General features: G+C 35.4%; 1 protein-coding gene across 1 annotated transcript in view; it reads left to right on the top strand.

The window, feature by feature from the left end:
* Nucleotides 1-13,074, top strand: part of LOC137649716 (gigaxonin-like) — a 115,260-nt gene extending 102,186 nt beyond the window's left edge. Inside the window, exon 2 of the mRNA XM_068382674.1 lies at nucleotides 12,605-13,074. Within this exon, the coding sequence (XP_068238775.1) occupies nucleotides 12,605-12,809 (205 nt within the window). The 3' untranslated portion in view covers nucleotides 12,810-13,074. The remainder of the gene's footprint in view (nucleotides 1-12,604) is intronic.
* Nucleotides 13,075-13,360: the final 286 nt, after the last annotated feature.

The raw sequence follows: 13,360 nt of genomic DNA, 5'->3' as shown, positions 1-13,360 counted from the left end.
TGCAAAGAGAGTAGCATCATCTGCATATGCAACAAGCTTGGATTCTAGACCAATCCACATGTCATGTGTATATAGTATGAAAAGTATTGGGCCAAGACCACTACCCTTAGGAACACCAGATATCACATTCTTATACTAACTATGGTGCCCATCAACACAAACTCTTTGCGATATATTACTTAAAAATTCAATAATGATGCTAAGAAACGACCCACCCACTCCCAACTGTTTGAGTAAACAAGGGCCTCATGATTAACACCGTCAAAGGCAGCACCAAAATCAATATCAATCATACGAACTTCCTGACCACAATCAAGGGATTTCTGTACAGTATTGGAGATTGTAAGAAGGACATCACATGCTCCAAGGCCTTTATGAAAACCAAATTGCAGACTAGGGAACAGGTGATTACCTACAGCAAACCTATTAAGACGTTTTGTCAAAGACGTTCAAAAACTGTAGATAGTATGGGAGTTATGGAAATTGGGCAGTAATCAGTTGGACTTGAGCTACCAGAAACACATTTACATAGTGGAGTAAAATTACCAATTCTCCAACAAGTGGTAAAAGCTCCTCTTCTTGCTAACTTACGCAAAATAACAGATAACTTTGGAGCTAAGAAATTTGCAGTCTTTATAAAAAACAAAGGAAAAATACCATTTGGATGTACACCTCCATAAGCATCAAGGTCCATCAAGAGAGCTTTAATTTCACGAGATTGAAAAGCTAAACTAGTTAGTTTAGCCTCAGGAAAACAAGAATGAGGAAGTTCGATTTTCTCATTACTCTGCTTCCTGTCAAACACATCTGCCAAAAGGGTTGCCTTTTCATTTGGACAGTGAGTGACAGAGCTCTCTGGTTCAAGTAAAGGAGGAACTGTTGCATGTACACCAAAGAGTACAGATTTAATGGTAGTCCACCACTTATGCTCCTGGGTTGTACCAGAAAGGGTTTCTTTTATTGTTAAACAAACTCTCTGAGCAAAAGCTGTAAGCTGAGTATAGTTATTCCTGGTCAAATCTAATCTTTTACCCTTCCAAAGATGATAGGCCTCCTGCTTCTCTAAATAAGCATGTCTACAATCATCAGTGAACCATGGTTTGTCCTTCACTCTGTACTTTAGTACACAAAAAGGGATACGCTTATAAATTATGCTGACTAGATTCTCATTCAAAGGGACTACAGGATCAACATTACTGTAGAATTGTGACCAATTCAAGCCCAAAAGATTATGCAAAATACCATTTCTGTCTACTTGAGATTTCATATAAATCTTACATGAATAAGATACATCAGGGACAGGCTGCTCAGTCTTCACACTAATAAAATCAAGGCATGATCAGATGTCGCAACTGGAGAACCAACCTTACTTGTTATAATGCCAGTGGAATCGGTGTATACGAGGTCCAAGCAGTTGCCAGACCTGTGAGTAGCTTCACTTATGATATGCTCACAGCCTGATTCAGAGGCAAAGTCTAAAGCTCTTAAGCAATGGCGATCGGTAGGAGAGATAGATCTTAACCACTCCCTATGGTGAGCAGTGAAATCACCAACAAGACAAAAGAAGCCTTTCTATCATCTTCTAGTATCTTAGCCATAATAGTAAGAAGACAATTAAAGATAGAATCATCCATGTCAGGATTCCGGTAGATAAAACACAAATAGAAGTTATGCCTGCCACAAACTTTTATTACCTGATTCTCATGACATCCACATTCATAGCAGGACTAATGAGAACCAGGATACTCAGTCCTAATATACACCGCCATCCCCCTGGCCCTAGGGATGGCATTGTGTTTCAACATAATTGTCTTTTTAAAACCAGTTATAAGGAGCTCAGATTAGTGCCTCATATTAGAAACCAAAGTTTCTGAGCACAAAAGAATATCATATTGTCAGGACACAAGTGTAAGGTCTTGAATATTTGCATGAAAACCATAAATATTGCAATACAGTAGACGACATTTGACAAAATCTAGGACAAAATGGTCCTGGATTTTGCTCAATGTCTCCAGAGAGCATAAGAATTAATAGTGATAAAAAAGATACATCATACTTCACCATATGACAATTACAAAAATCATATAGATCACATAGCCATTAATAATGAGAGGAGGACTCTCAGAAATGTAATAAGCTATAGAGGTGCAAAATTGGTAATGATCACCAGCTCGTCATTGCCGCATTGAAATTAAAACTGAAAGCACCCAACTGTAATGTAATAGAATACTTAGATTAGATACAACTAAGCATCTAGAAGACAAGCACAAAAACATTTGCCATTAAATGTAGGAATCGATTTTCAGTCTTAGAGACTTTTACGAGACGAAGATTAAACAGCTAATGAAAAATGGTTTGATATTACGAACATGTATCAACCAGTTGGTAGTGAAATTTTGGGGTATGCAGTTAAGGAGAAAACCATGGATATCAAATGGTACTTGGGATACTTTAAAAAGGAGTCAAAGATAAAAATTGTTTGTCGAAAGTTTCCTAGGAAGTAATTAAAATTATAAGATTAAGCATGCTATATATTCCAGTATTGATAGTGAAGTTAAAACAAAAGCTAGGAATGACTGTAGAGAATATTTAGACACGAAAGCAGATGAGGCTGACAAAGCTGTGGATTCAGACAGTGGCTATGGTGTAAGAATTGCTCATAGAATTATTAAGGAAATCTCAACTGGGGCAAAGAAGAAGAAGCATATTTCCATAAAAATGAGAGATGGATCTGTTATGACAACAGAAGATGAAGAAAGGCAACATTGGATGGAACACTTTAGGGAGGTCATGAATAGGAGATACAAAGGGAATAATATGATTGATATACCTGAAGTTGAGGAAGACCTTGATGTGGCCATAAATGAAGTAGAAGCTATAAAAAAAACAAGAGAGGGAAAGCCCATGGATATGATGGAATAACTGCTGAGATGATATTGGACGAAGATAATGACTCCCAGAATACTTACAAGATTATTTTGTAGAATGGGGCGTGAGGAGGCAAAACCTGATGAATTAGAGCTTGGAGTGTTGGTGAAAATGCCAAAACATGATCTGACTGATTGCAATAATTACAGGGATATCACACTTATGTCAATTGTCATAAAAATATATAGTATGCTAATTCTAAAGAGACTAGAGAGAAAGGTTGATGAAAAACCGAGAGATGAACAAGCAGGATTTAGAAGACATAGAAGTTGTCCTGATCCAATTTTCATTTTAAGACGTGTCAAAACAATGTGTAGAATATAGAAGTACACTTTTGATGGGATTTTTGGACTATGAAAAGGCCTTTGATAGTGTCCACCACTCAATTTTGGGGAGAGTCCTGCGTTATTATGGAGTTCCTCTTAAATATGTAAATTTTGATTGTCTTTTCATGAGCATAGCAAGTGCAAAGTTAATGTTAGTGAAGTCTTATCAAACAAATTTTTAGTGAGCAGTGGAGTTCTCCAATGGAATGTGTTGTCACATATGTTGGTTATCCTCCTCATGAATTTTGTAATGCATAGAAGAGTTGGGGAGGTGGAGAAGGATGGGACTGGATTGGTAACAGGAAATTAGCTGACCTAGAGTATGCTGATGACGCTGTCCTTACTAACAGAACACCAAAGGACTTGCAAAGCTTGCTTATCAGAATGCATGAAATATCACATGAGGTTGGGGTCAAGATAAAAAGAAGAAATACAGAGATGAGAATGGAATGTGCAATAGAAGATGAAATATCATTGGAAGGAGAAAGAATTGAGGTAGAATCATTTTAAATATTTGGGAACTGATCTCTAATATAGGATCTTTAGAATTCAAGTTTAACGGAAGGTTTAAAAAAGCAAATCAGACAATAGTTAGGTTAAATAAAATTTGGAAATCAAATCGCCTTAAATTACATATAAAAATCAGGCTATATATCAGTTGAGTAAGATTGCTGTTACTGTATGGACATTAGTCGTGGTATGGCAATGAAACAATATCCAACAGATTTTGTAAATTTGAGAACAAATCCCTCAGAAGAATATTGGGAGTTTAATGGCAGGACAGAATTAGAAATGAAACTATAAGAGATATTATTCAAGTGCCATATGTGGATGAGATCATGGTGAGGGGTAAATGAAGATGGGTTAGGCATGTTCTTCACACTTTCTAAGAGAGATTAATACACCAAACTTTCAACAGGGCTCCAAAAAGCACTAGAAGAGGTTTAAGACCCAGGGCTACATGGATGAGGACTATGAAGCATGAGAGATGATGAATGGAGAAGTATTGATTTAAAAGCTCAAGATTGAGTCGACTGGCGAAATCTAATCGAGGCCCTTTGTGTCAATAGGTGTAGAAGGAGATGATGATGATGATGAATGAATATTACATCAGCACCAATATGTTATAGGACATCACAGTTTCCATACAGTTCATTATAGCCATTATTATTAGTTGTAATATACACTCTCTCTCTCTCTCTCTCTCTCTCTCTCTCTCTCTCTCTCTCTCTCTCTCTCTCTCTCTCTCTCTCTCTCTCTCTCTGTATGATCGGGACTTTTCTTTAGACATTATGAAAATACTTGGTATTGTTACTCGATGTTTCAATAAAGAAAATACTAATATTAATCAATATATTATTGAAAGGAAATATGACGTCAACAGACATGCAGTATTTTTTATTAGATTAACTGTAAACAGTACTGTGGGCTAATTATAACAAATATTACAGATCACTGAAATACTTCAGCATCTTTACTCGATGTTTTTATGATGGGAGTAAGATTGCTTGGTAACGAATTGATAGGAAATCACTCGATTTGCCACTTGTGTTCCGCCTGAAATGTGATGTCACCAGACTTGTGTGCTGCGATATAAACTCAAGAACGAATGACTTGCAAAATATGTAAAACCATTCTCTGTTTTTACTGCAAGAAAAATTACTAACTTACTCGGGAAAAGTATTTTACTTTTATAATGTAAAAGAAAACATTTGTCCGATAAGATAATTATCGATTGACTATCAGAGATGAAACAAAGAAAATGAAACTCACGTTACAGTCAAATTTACACTACATAGTACTGATAACAACCGAGACAGACCCATAAAATACTTTGTATCATTACTCAATATTTCTATTATGGGAATACCAACATTAATCAATAGCCTATTGAAAGGAAATCACTCGATTTGCCCACTTGTTTTCCTCGGCGTCACTAGAAATTCAACGTCACCCGACATATATAGTAAGAACTCGAAAGATATTAAAATTTTTCTTAATATATTTTCTATTTAAAATTGATACTGTACAGTACATTATCAATAAAAGAAAAAAACTAACTTTCCTAGATAAATTAATTGATTTTTATACAAGAAAATTAATTATGTATAAGGAAATAGTTGTCCTATTAGTGTACTATTTCTGACAGACTTGTTACGTCATCACAGTGAAAAAGTGGTTGTAAAGTTGAACAGTCGTAGGTCGACGACTACCTGTATTACTTAAACATAACTTGTGTATGATCCTCTTTAACTACTTTTTATTATTGAATTTCTATGCAAAGGATTTATCACTAAATGTTTACATGTGTTAGCCATAAAGTTGTCTTGTACATTTATTTGTTTTTCATTACTGCCTTGTGCAGGGAGGGAAATGGAGCGTGGGCTGACTGCAAAGAAGTGAACATGTATGGCTGCGTGCAGCAGTCCAAATCGTGAATGCTAAAACTTTTTTAAAATATCATATTTATCTCTTAATTGCAAATAATCAAAACCATGAAGACAGAAACCATAAATATCAAGGGCTGACTGCATTCACAGACACATCCAAGGAAGGCTAGGGAGCTCACCTCCGTCAACATATGGTGCCAGGGCTATGGTCAGAGTAAGAGTGCAGAGACCATATAAATGTTTTGATACTGAAAGCAGCCCTTCTAGTTCTCCAGCATTTTTTCCCTCTTCTAGCAGGTCATATGCAGGTGTTGATGAGTAACAAGACCAACGTAGTGGATTGCGTAAAGAAACAAGGAGGTACCCTGTTACTGCAGCTATGCCATCTTGCAGTAGAGACTCTCTAATAGGAGGACCTCACCTGTAATTCTCTGACAGCTTCACTCCAGGCAAGAGGAACATAGTGGCTGACAAGTTGAGCAGGAGGATGCAAGTGGTTGGCTCCAAATGGCCTTTATGTTCTCGGATAGCGACCAAGATCCTGACTTTGTGGAGTTCGTCGATAGTAGACCTGTCTGCTACCTCTAAACTACAAGCTCCCCGTCTATTGCTCTCTAATTCTAGATCCATAGGTGGCATTTGAGGATGCATTGAAACACCCATTAACGGTCTCGACGTCTATGCTTTTTCCGCTCTTCTGCCTGATTAGGAGTGTGATAAATCAAGTTTGAGCAACGCCCAATCTCAATAATACTCTCGTGGCCCCGAAGTGGCTTTAAGTAGAATGGTACCCAGTCCTTTGTCTTCTACTGGTGGAAACTCAAGAGGAAATTGCCTCATCTTCCTGACCTGTTGTACCAACCACATGCCCAGATATTTCACAGCATAGTGGAATCACTTCGGCCTCATGGGAGGTGGTTATGCAGCATATCTTTTGAATGAGAATTTTTGTGCAAAACTGCACAAGAGATGTCTGGATACATCCAGAGATACTCAACATTGGTCTCAAGCCAAGTGGGCCATCTTCTGTCTTTGGTATTGTGGAAGGGGTGTTTGTCCTCTCAGAGCCTTTATTCCAATAATTGATGACTGTAGCTTTACCTCCGATAGGACAAACTCTGTTTCATTTCAGCAGTAAAAATATATTACTCAGCCATAAGCCAACTCTTTAGACTAAAGGTAGTAGATATTTCTTTAGAGTAGGAGATATATATGCTCATTCAAAACTTTGAGTAGACCTGCCTGGAAGTTGATGTGAGACACCCACCCTGGAACGTCTTTAAGGTGTTACGTTCCCTGAAGGGACACCTTACAATTTGTGTGATGTGACCCACAGGTCCTTAGATAATTTTTCTTTGTTGCCTATTGTAGCTTCATAGCATGGGGTATAGCTACCTCGACTCTTCTCATAGGACCATTAACTTTGATCGAGGACAATGGTTACATGTAAGTCTGGGATGAAAATGAAGAATGACTGGCCTTTCCTTTTCTTTTTAATCTTTTCCACTCTTGGGGTACAGCTTCAGAAGACCTTGCCAGCTGGACTTGATCATGTTAAATGTAAGCCCCACTGAGCATGTGGCTGTTCCGTTCTCGGGTACAAAAGATTATTTTTTCTTACACTCCTTACAATGGAGAGTGATGTAATCAGGCAAACCCATAATCATATATGTGTTCCATGTGATGTAATTCAAACAAAGCCTTCGTATATTTTTCCAGGTCTACGACACAGAACAGCACTTGACACCGGGGCCATGAACCCACTGGTATTGCTATACTACTGGTACACGTGGTGGCATGATTCTTAACTATTTCAGCATCCCAGATGCACGAGTTCTGAGTATCCTGGGTTAAGTTTTCCAGCTAGTTGGAACAGGGACTTCCTTCCACCTAAGGATGGGTCTCCTATGTAAAGGACGATGGTTTGTATTCTTGTGGGAACAAATGACAAGTTTTAAAGTAATTTGGATTTTTCCTAAATATAAACTTGATTTACTTACTCATGCTTTCCTATTAGCACCAAACCCCTTGAATGTCTCACCTAATACCAAAGTGCTTTGTCATTGAGCCAGTGGGAGGCTATTACCCAGTTGTGGACACCTCGTTATAATTTTAACCTTCGTATTCCAGTTTTGCCATTGTCCTTCTCCTATGTATAGGACTCTGGTTTGTATAGTTATAAAAAATCCAAATTAATTCAAAATTTGTCATATTTGTTCTGGTACAAATACAAACCTGTAAAAGGAGGAGAACAAAAAGCAAGCTCATTTAGAAAGCAATATCTTAAAATGACCCTTTGAAAATAGTGTTGGTTATGGTCACACAAGCAAACTTTCTTAGTTCGTCATCCATTGTCTTCTCTTCCTTCCCCTGCTTCCTTTGTGATCTCTAGGGACCCATTCCGTTATTTTTATTGTCCCTCTTTAATCTGCCATGCTCATTATATGTCCTGTCTATGTCCATTTCTTTTTCTTACATGTTCTTAAAATATCCTCTAATTTATTTTACTTTTATATCCATGTTGCTCTTTTTCTGTCTCTTGCTGTTATTCCCGTCTTTATTCTTTCCATAGCTCTTTGAGTTGTAATAAGTTTATTTGTCCTGTCTATGTCCATTTCTTTTTCTTACATGTTCTTAGAATATCCTCTACTTTATTTTACTTTCATATCCATGTTGCTCTTTTTCTGTCTCTGGGTGTTATTCCCGTCTTTATTCTTTCCATAGCATTTTGAGTTGTAATAAGCTTATGTTCTAAGGATTTATTAAGGCTCTAAGTTTCTGATGCATAAGTTAATATTGGTAGGACCACTTGATTAAATACTTTTCTTTTTTAGAGAGAGGGACATTTTACTTTTCATAGTCTCATTTTGTTTACCAAAACCTCTCCATCCCATGCTTATCCTTCTTTTGATTTTGGTCTCGTCTTGGGGGAAACACTTGTTGTCTATCCTAAGTTTGTATAGTCATCAACAATCTCTAGAGGTTTGTTCGTAACTCTTAATTGTTGTCTGCATTTTCAATGGAAATTATCTTAGTTTTACTCATTCATTTTCAATTCTACATTTCTGCTTTCTCTATTCAGGTCTTTAATCATGTTTTGCAATTTCTCCCATGATTCATTACATAGAACTATATCATCTGCAAATCTTAAGTTGTTAAGGTATTCCTCGGTAATGTTAATTCCTATATTTTCCCCAATCTAACTTTTTAAAAAATTCCTTTAGACATGCTGTGAATAATTTATGAGAGATGGGGTCTCCCTTTCCAAATCCTCTCTCAATCGGAATTTTCCCATTATCTTTGTAAAATTTTAGAATTGGTGTACTTCCTGTATAGATATCTTTAGTTCTAATGTAAGATTCATCTTTTTCATGTCTTTAAAGGGCTTTCATTATTGCTAAAGTTTTGACAGAATCAAAAGCTTTCTCATAGTCTATCAATGCCATACATAGTGGTTTGTCATACTCTGTTGATTTTTCCATTATCTGGTTAATTACATGGATATGGTCAGTAGTTGAATACCTACTTCTAAAGCCTGCCTACTCTCTTGGTTAATTAAAGTTCAGCTGTCTTTCTGTTCACCTTAATATGATCTTTGCAATTTATTTGGATATCTTTAAATAATTTAGCTTAAAGGTATTTCCAACAATCAATGTTAAGGACCGTAGTAAACTTTTTTTTTATTGTTTACTTACTACTTACAGGAACTGATATACATTTGATTTACAGAGACTCATTTATGCAACCTTGGATACTAATCCATACATTCATCCAGCCACCCATTGAGATACTACTGCTAGATATTTGTGAAGTAATTTGACGGACCAGATAGTACTTCATTGGATTTGTCTCTAGTTACGGCAAATTTTTCCTTTGCCTATACATACACCAAATAGTCTGACCTATTCTTTACACATTCTTCTCTTTCTTCATACATGTGGGAGCACTAAGATAAATGAAAAAGATCTTCATTCAAAGGGCTAACTATTGCACTATAATTGTTCACTAGTTACTGTCTGCTTAGTAAGGGTAAAATAGACTCTTTAGCTATGGTAAACAACTCTTTTAGGAGAAGAATTCTCCAAAATCAAAAAAATTTTCTCTAGTCTTGGGTAGTGCCATAGTCTCTCTACCATGGTCTTCCACTGTCTCGGGTTAAAGTTCTCTTGCTTGAGGGTACACTCAGGCATACTACTGTATTCTGTTTCCTTATTTCCTTTCCTCACTGGGGTATTTTTGCTGTGGAAGCTCTTGGGCTTATAGTATCCTGCTTTCCCAATTAGGGTTATAGCTTAGCTAGTAATGATAATAATAATAATAATAATAATAATAATAATAATAATAATAATAATAATTATGACAATGATGATGATGATGATGATAATAATTAATAATAATAATAATAATAAATGATAATAATAATTAATAATAATGATTGATAATAATAATTAATAATTAATTGATAATAATAATTGATATTAGTAATTAATAATGATAATTAATAATAATAATTGATGATAATAATTAATAATAATAATAATAATAATAATAATAATAATAATAATAATAATAATAATAATAGAAAAACTTGTGATGAGCTAGTGGCTAAGCTTGCAAGCAAATGATGTATACCCATTTAAACATGCTGGAACTGAGCAGTTTTAGCAAATTTTTTACAGATTGATTCTAAAAGAAGTCATTTGATCTAAGGGAATCATATAATTGGCTATGTCATGCACATAGTAATAAGAGCTTGTTAAAGGGTGTTTATTTCATCGAGAGGAGTGATACAAGATCCAGACTGGTATTTTGGCGCATGAAGGATAAGTAATTATTTAGAGGTGGACATAAGGAATGAGGCTACCTTCTCGGTCTTCTGCCTCATAATGTAGTTGTCTAAAAGAGTGGCTATATATGGGGAATGTAGAGGGTTTCATAGAAGAAGGTTCTGAAGTAAATAATGAACTTGAGGCTCGTAAGAAAGGATCTCAAATCTGGGATGTACAATATACTGTCAGAAACCTTACTGAATGGTTCACTACAACAATTAGCTATCTCATGAGAAGTTAGGTTAGAGCTTCTTACTGGACAATGTAGGCCTGAAACAGTACCCTTAATCAAAGACATTGGTCTTCTGAGGTTCCACAATAGACGCTAATGATGTTAGATTATTAATAGACTCATGACTATTAAAACTAAACTCATTAGGCTGTACTAAAGTCAGAGGCTGAAGTGGCATGATCGTCATCACTCCACTCTCTAATCACTAGTCTAGTGGTCTCTGGATTTCTCCTGAACAAAGCGTAAGCTTTCTTTTATGCTTGAAGCTTTAATCTGACCAGTAACCATGAAACATACTTTCACAAGAGGAACAGTGAGGCCTATGTACTTGTCATAAAATTCTCTAAATTAAAAGATTGTTTTTGGTACTAGACAAAGAGAATGTGGGTCGTAATCACCCAGAAACAATTTAGTTACACCACTTGGCAATTGCTAACAAATCTTCAGGAAATGTCTTTAACCCCCTGAAATAAATACAAAACAAACAAAAATCTTGCTAATCTGGAGTGCACATCATGTTATATCTAAGTCAATACAGAGACAAGTTTGATAGCTTATTATTGTTGTTAGATGCTTGTAAGCCTTATTGCTTTACCAGAGCATTGATATATTGGAAGGATAGAAAGCAAGAAATATCCTAGTTTTATGGGTGTAACGTCAACCTTCCAAGCTACGAGAGATGAAAGAATATGAACATCAGGGAAGGGACATAGAATAATAGCTAACTATGTGGAATGATGAATCATAGAGAAATAAATTATTCAAACAAATCAAACCAGTTGTTTCACTATGGGACTCTTCAGACCAGAAAGACAAAAGAACTGGAATTATTTAAGGAAGATTACATGTTGTTCAGGTGAAATTGATGTATTGATTTCTAATGTGCACATCTTGCGAGATACATCTGAAGTGCATGCAGTGAGTGTTACATAGTATTAAGCATGAACATATGTATAGATTTTTAATGTGCACATCTTGCGAGATACATCTGAAGTGCATGCAGTGAGTGTTACATAGTATTAAGCATGAACATATTTTTTTCTAATGCAATGTCTTTAGACTTTAAAGAGTTATGTTTCGGTTAGAAAACTTTGTCTGATGTTGGATTCTGAGATTTTCTCGGCTTTTTTAGATTTTGTAATTTTTAAAGGAACATATTTTATAAGATTTGTTTATCTATGTATAGCAGAGTTTTATCTTTTATTTTTTTTAACAAAATTTATTATTTTTTACAATATTTCCTCCCGAATTTATTTGCAAGAGTGTAACCCAACTCAGGCTGGAGAATCTTCCCCTTTTAATGATAATAATAACCACATAAGAAAGTTTGTAAGCACAGGTAATGCGGCATGATGTTAACCATTAAACCGGTTTTGCATGAATGCAGTGTTTAGAAAACAAAGAAATCTATATTTTAGCCAGGAAACTGTCTGACATTTTGTTGGATTTTGAGTTTCTTTGTTTTCAAGAAGCAGGTGTAATAAATAAAATATAAGATTTTTTTTTATTGAAGCAGATTTTATCTCATGTTTTCTTTTATCTCTTGGATCTGATTATTCCCTCCTGTATTTATTCGTGGTAGCACTATTATTCAATTTCAACTCTTTTTGGCTGGATATTTCCCCCTTTTATAAATGATAATAAATTAATCTACTTGCAAATGTACATTTTGGTTTTTATGGTTCAACTTCATCCCCCATATTTTATACCATGCATTAAGTATGGCTAGGTGTTTATTAAGGGATTTAGCAACCACAGGCATATATTCAGCATGTGGAGTAGTTGCAGAGAGTAATATCATTTGCTGGCTAGAATTATATATATTAGTTATGGGACTTACTAGAGGATATCAAAATAATTCTTTTTTCTAATATGCTGTTAATTTTTTTCTTTTCACAGGGCACTGTTCAAGTTTGAAGAGGAAACTCATCATGGTGCACACAGTACTGTAGAACCTGTGTTGGATATAACTGTAGAGTCTTTTGAAATTATACTGGACTATATATATACGGGGAAAATGTCTTTGGATAATGATAATATTCAAGATGTACTTCAAGCTAGTGATCTCTTGCTTATGAATGATTTAAAGGTACCTATATTATGATTATAACATGCTCAATGATTATAATGGTGACTTTATCCAAATATTAGCCTTAGATAGTCAGGTTCACTGTGTCATTTTTTCAGATTTTTTGTAGTATCAAAACTGCATTTTATAAGCTATAAGAAAAACCCTGCATTCATTTGTCCAGATACTTCTTTGGCCATCCTCTTGAGTTTTACAAGTTGGCAGCTGTAAAAAAGGTTTTTGTCAATATCTCAGCTTCTAGGTAATCTAGAAATAGTATTTGGACAGCAGAACCACCATTTTCAGGACAAAGGACCCCAATGGTATCAAAATGAATAAGTCAAATTCAACTGCAAAATTATTTGTCTGGAATATTCCATTTTATTGAATCTTTTACAAGTGACCATACATAAACATTCCACTGAGTTCATGTCAATTAAGAACCAACATGCTTCTCAACCAAGGAGTCTATATATATTGTCAGCATCATGCGTTTCATACTTGATCTGTGTCTCCTCATCATTGTAAGATAAGTTCTTTGTTCTGTAAGAATATCCAGCCGAAGAATGGTCTGTTTAGCACTGGCA

This window comes from Palaemon carinicauda, chromosome 11 (assembly GCF_036898095.1).
Source record: "Palaemon carinicauda isolate YSFRI2023 chromosome 11, ASM3689809v2, whole genome shotgun sequence".
Taxonomy (NCBI): Eukaryota; Metazoa; Arthropoda; class Malacostraca; order Decapoda; family Palaemonidae; genus Palaemon; species Palaemon carinicauda.
Note: the sequence above shows the minus strand (reverse complement) of the source record. Positions and strands in the feature narration are given on the sequence as shown.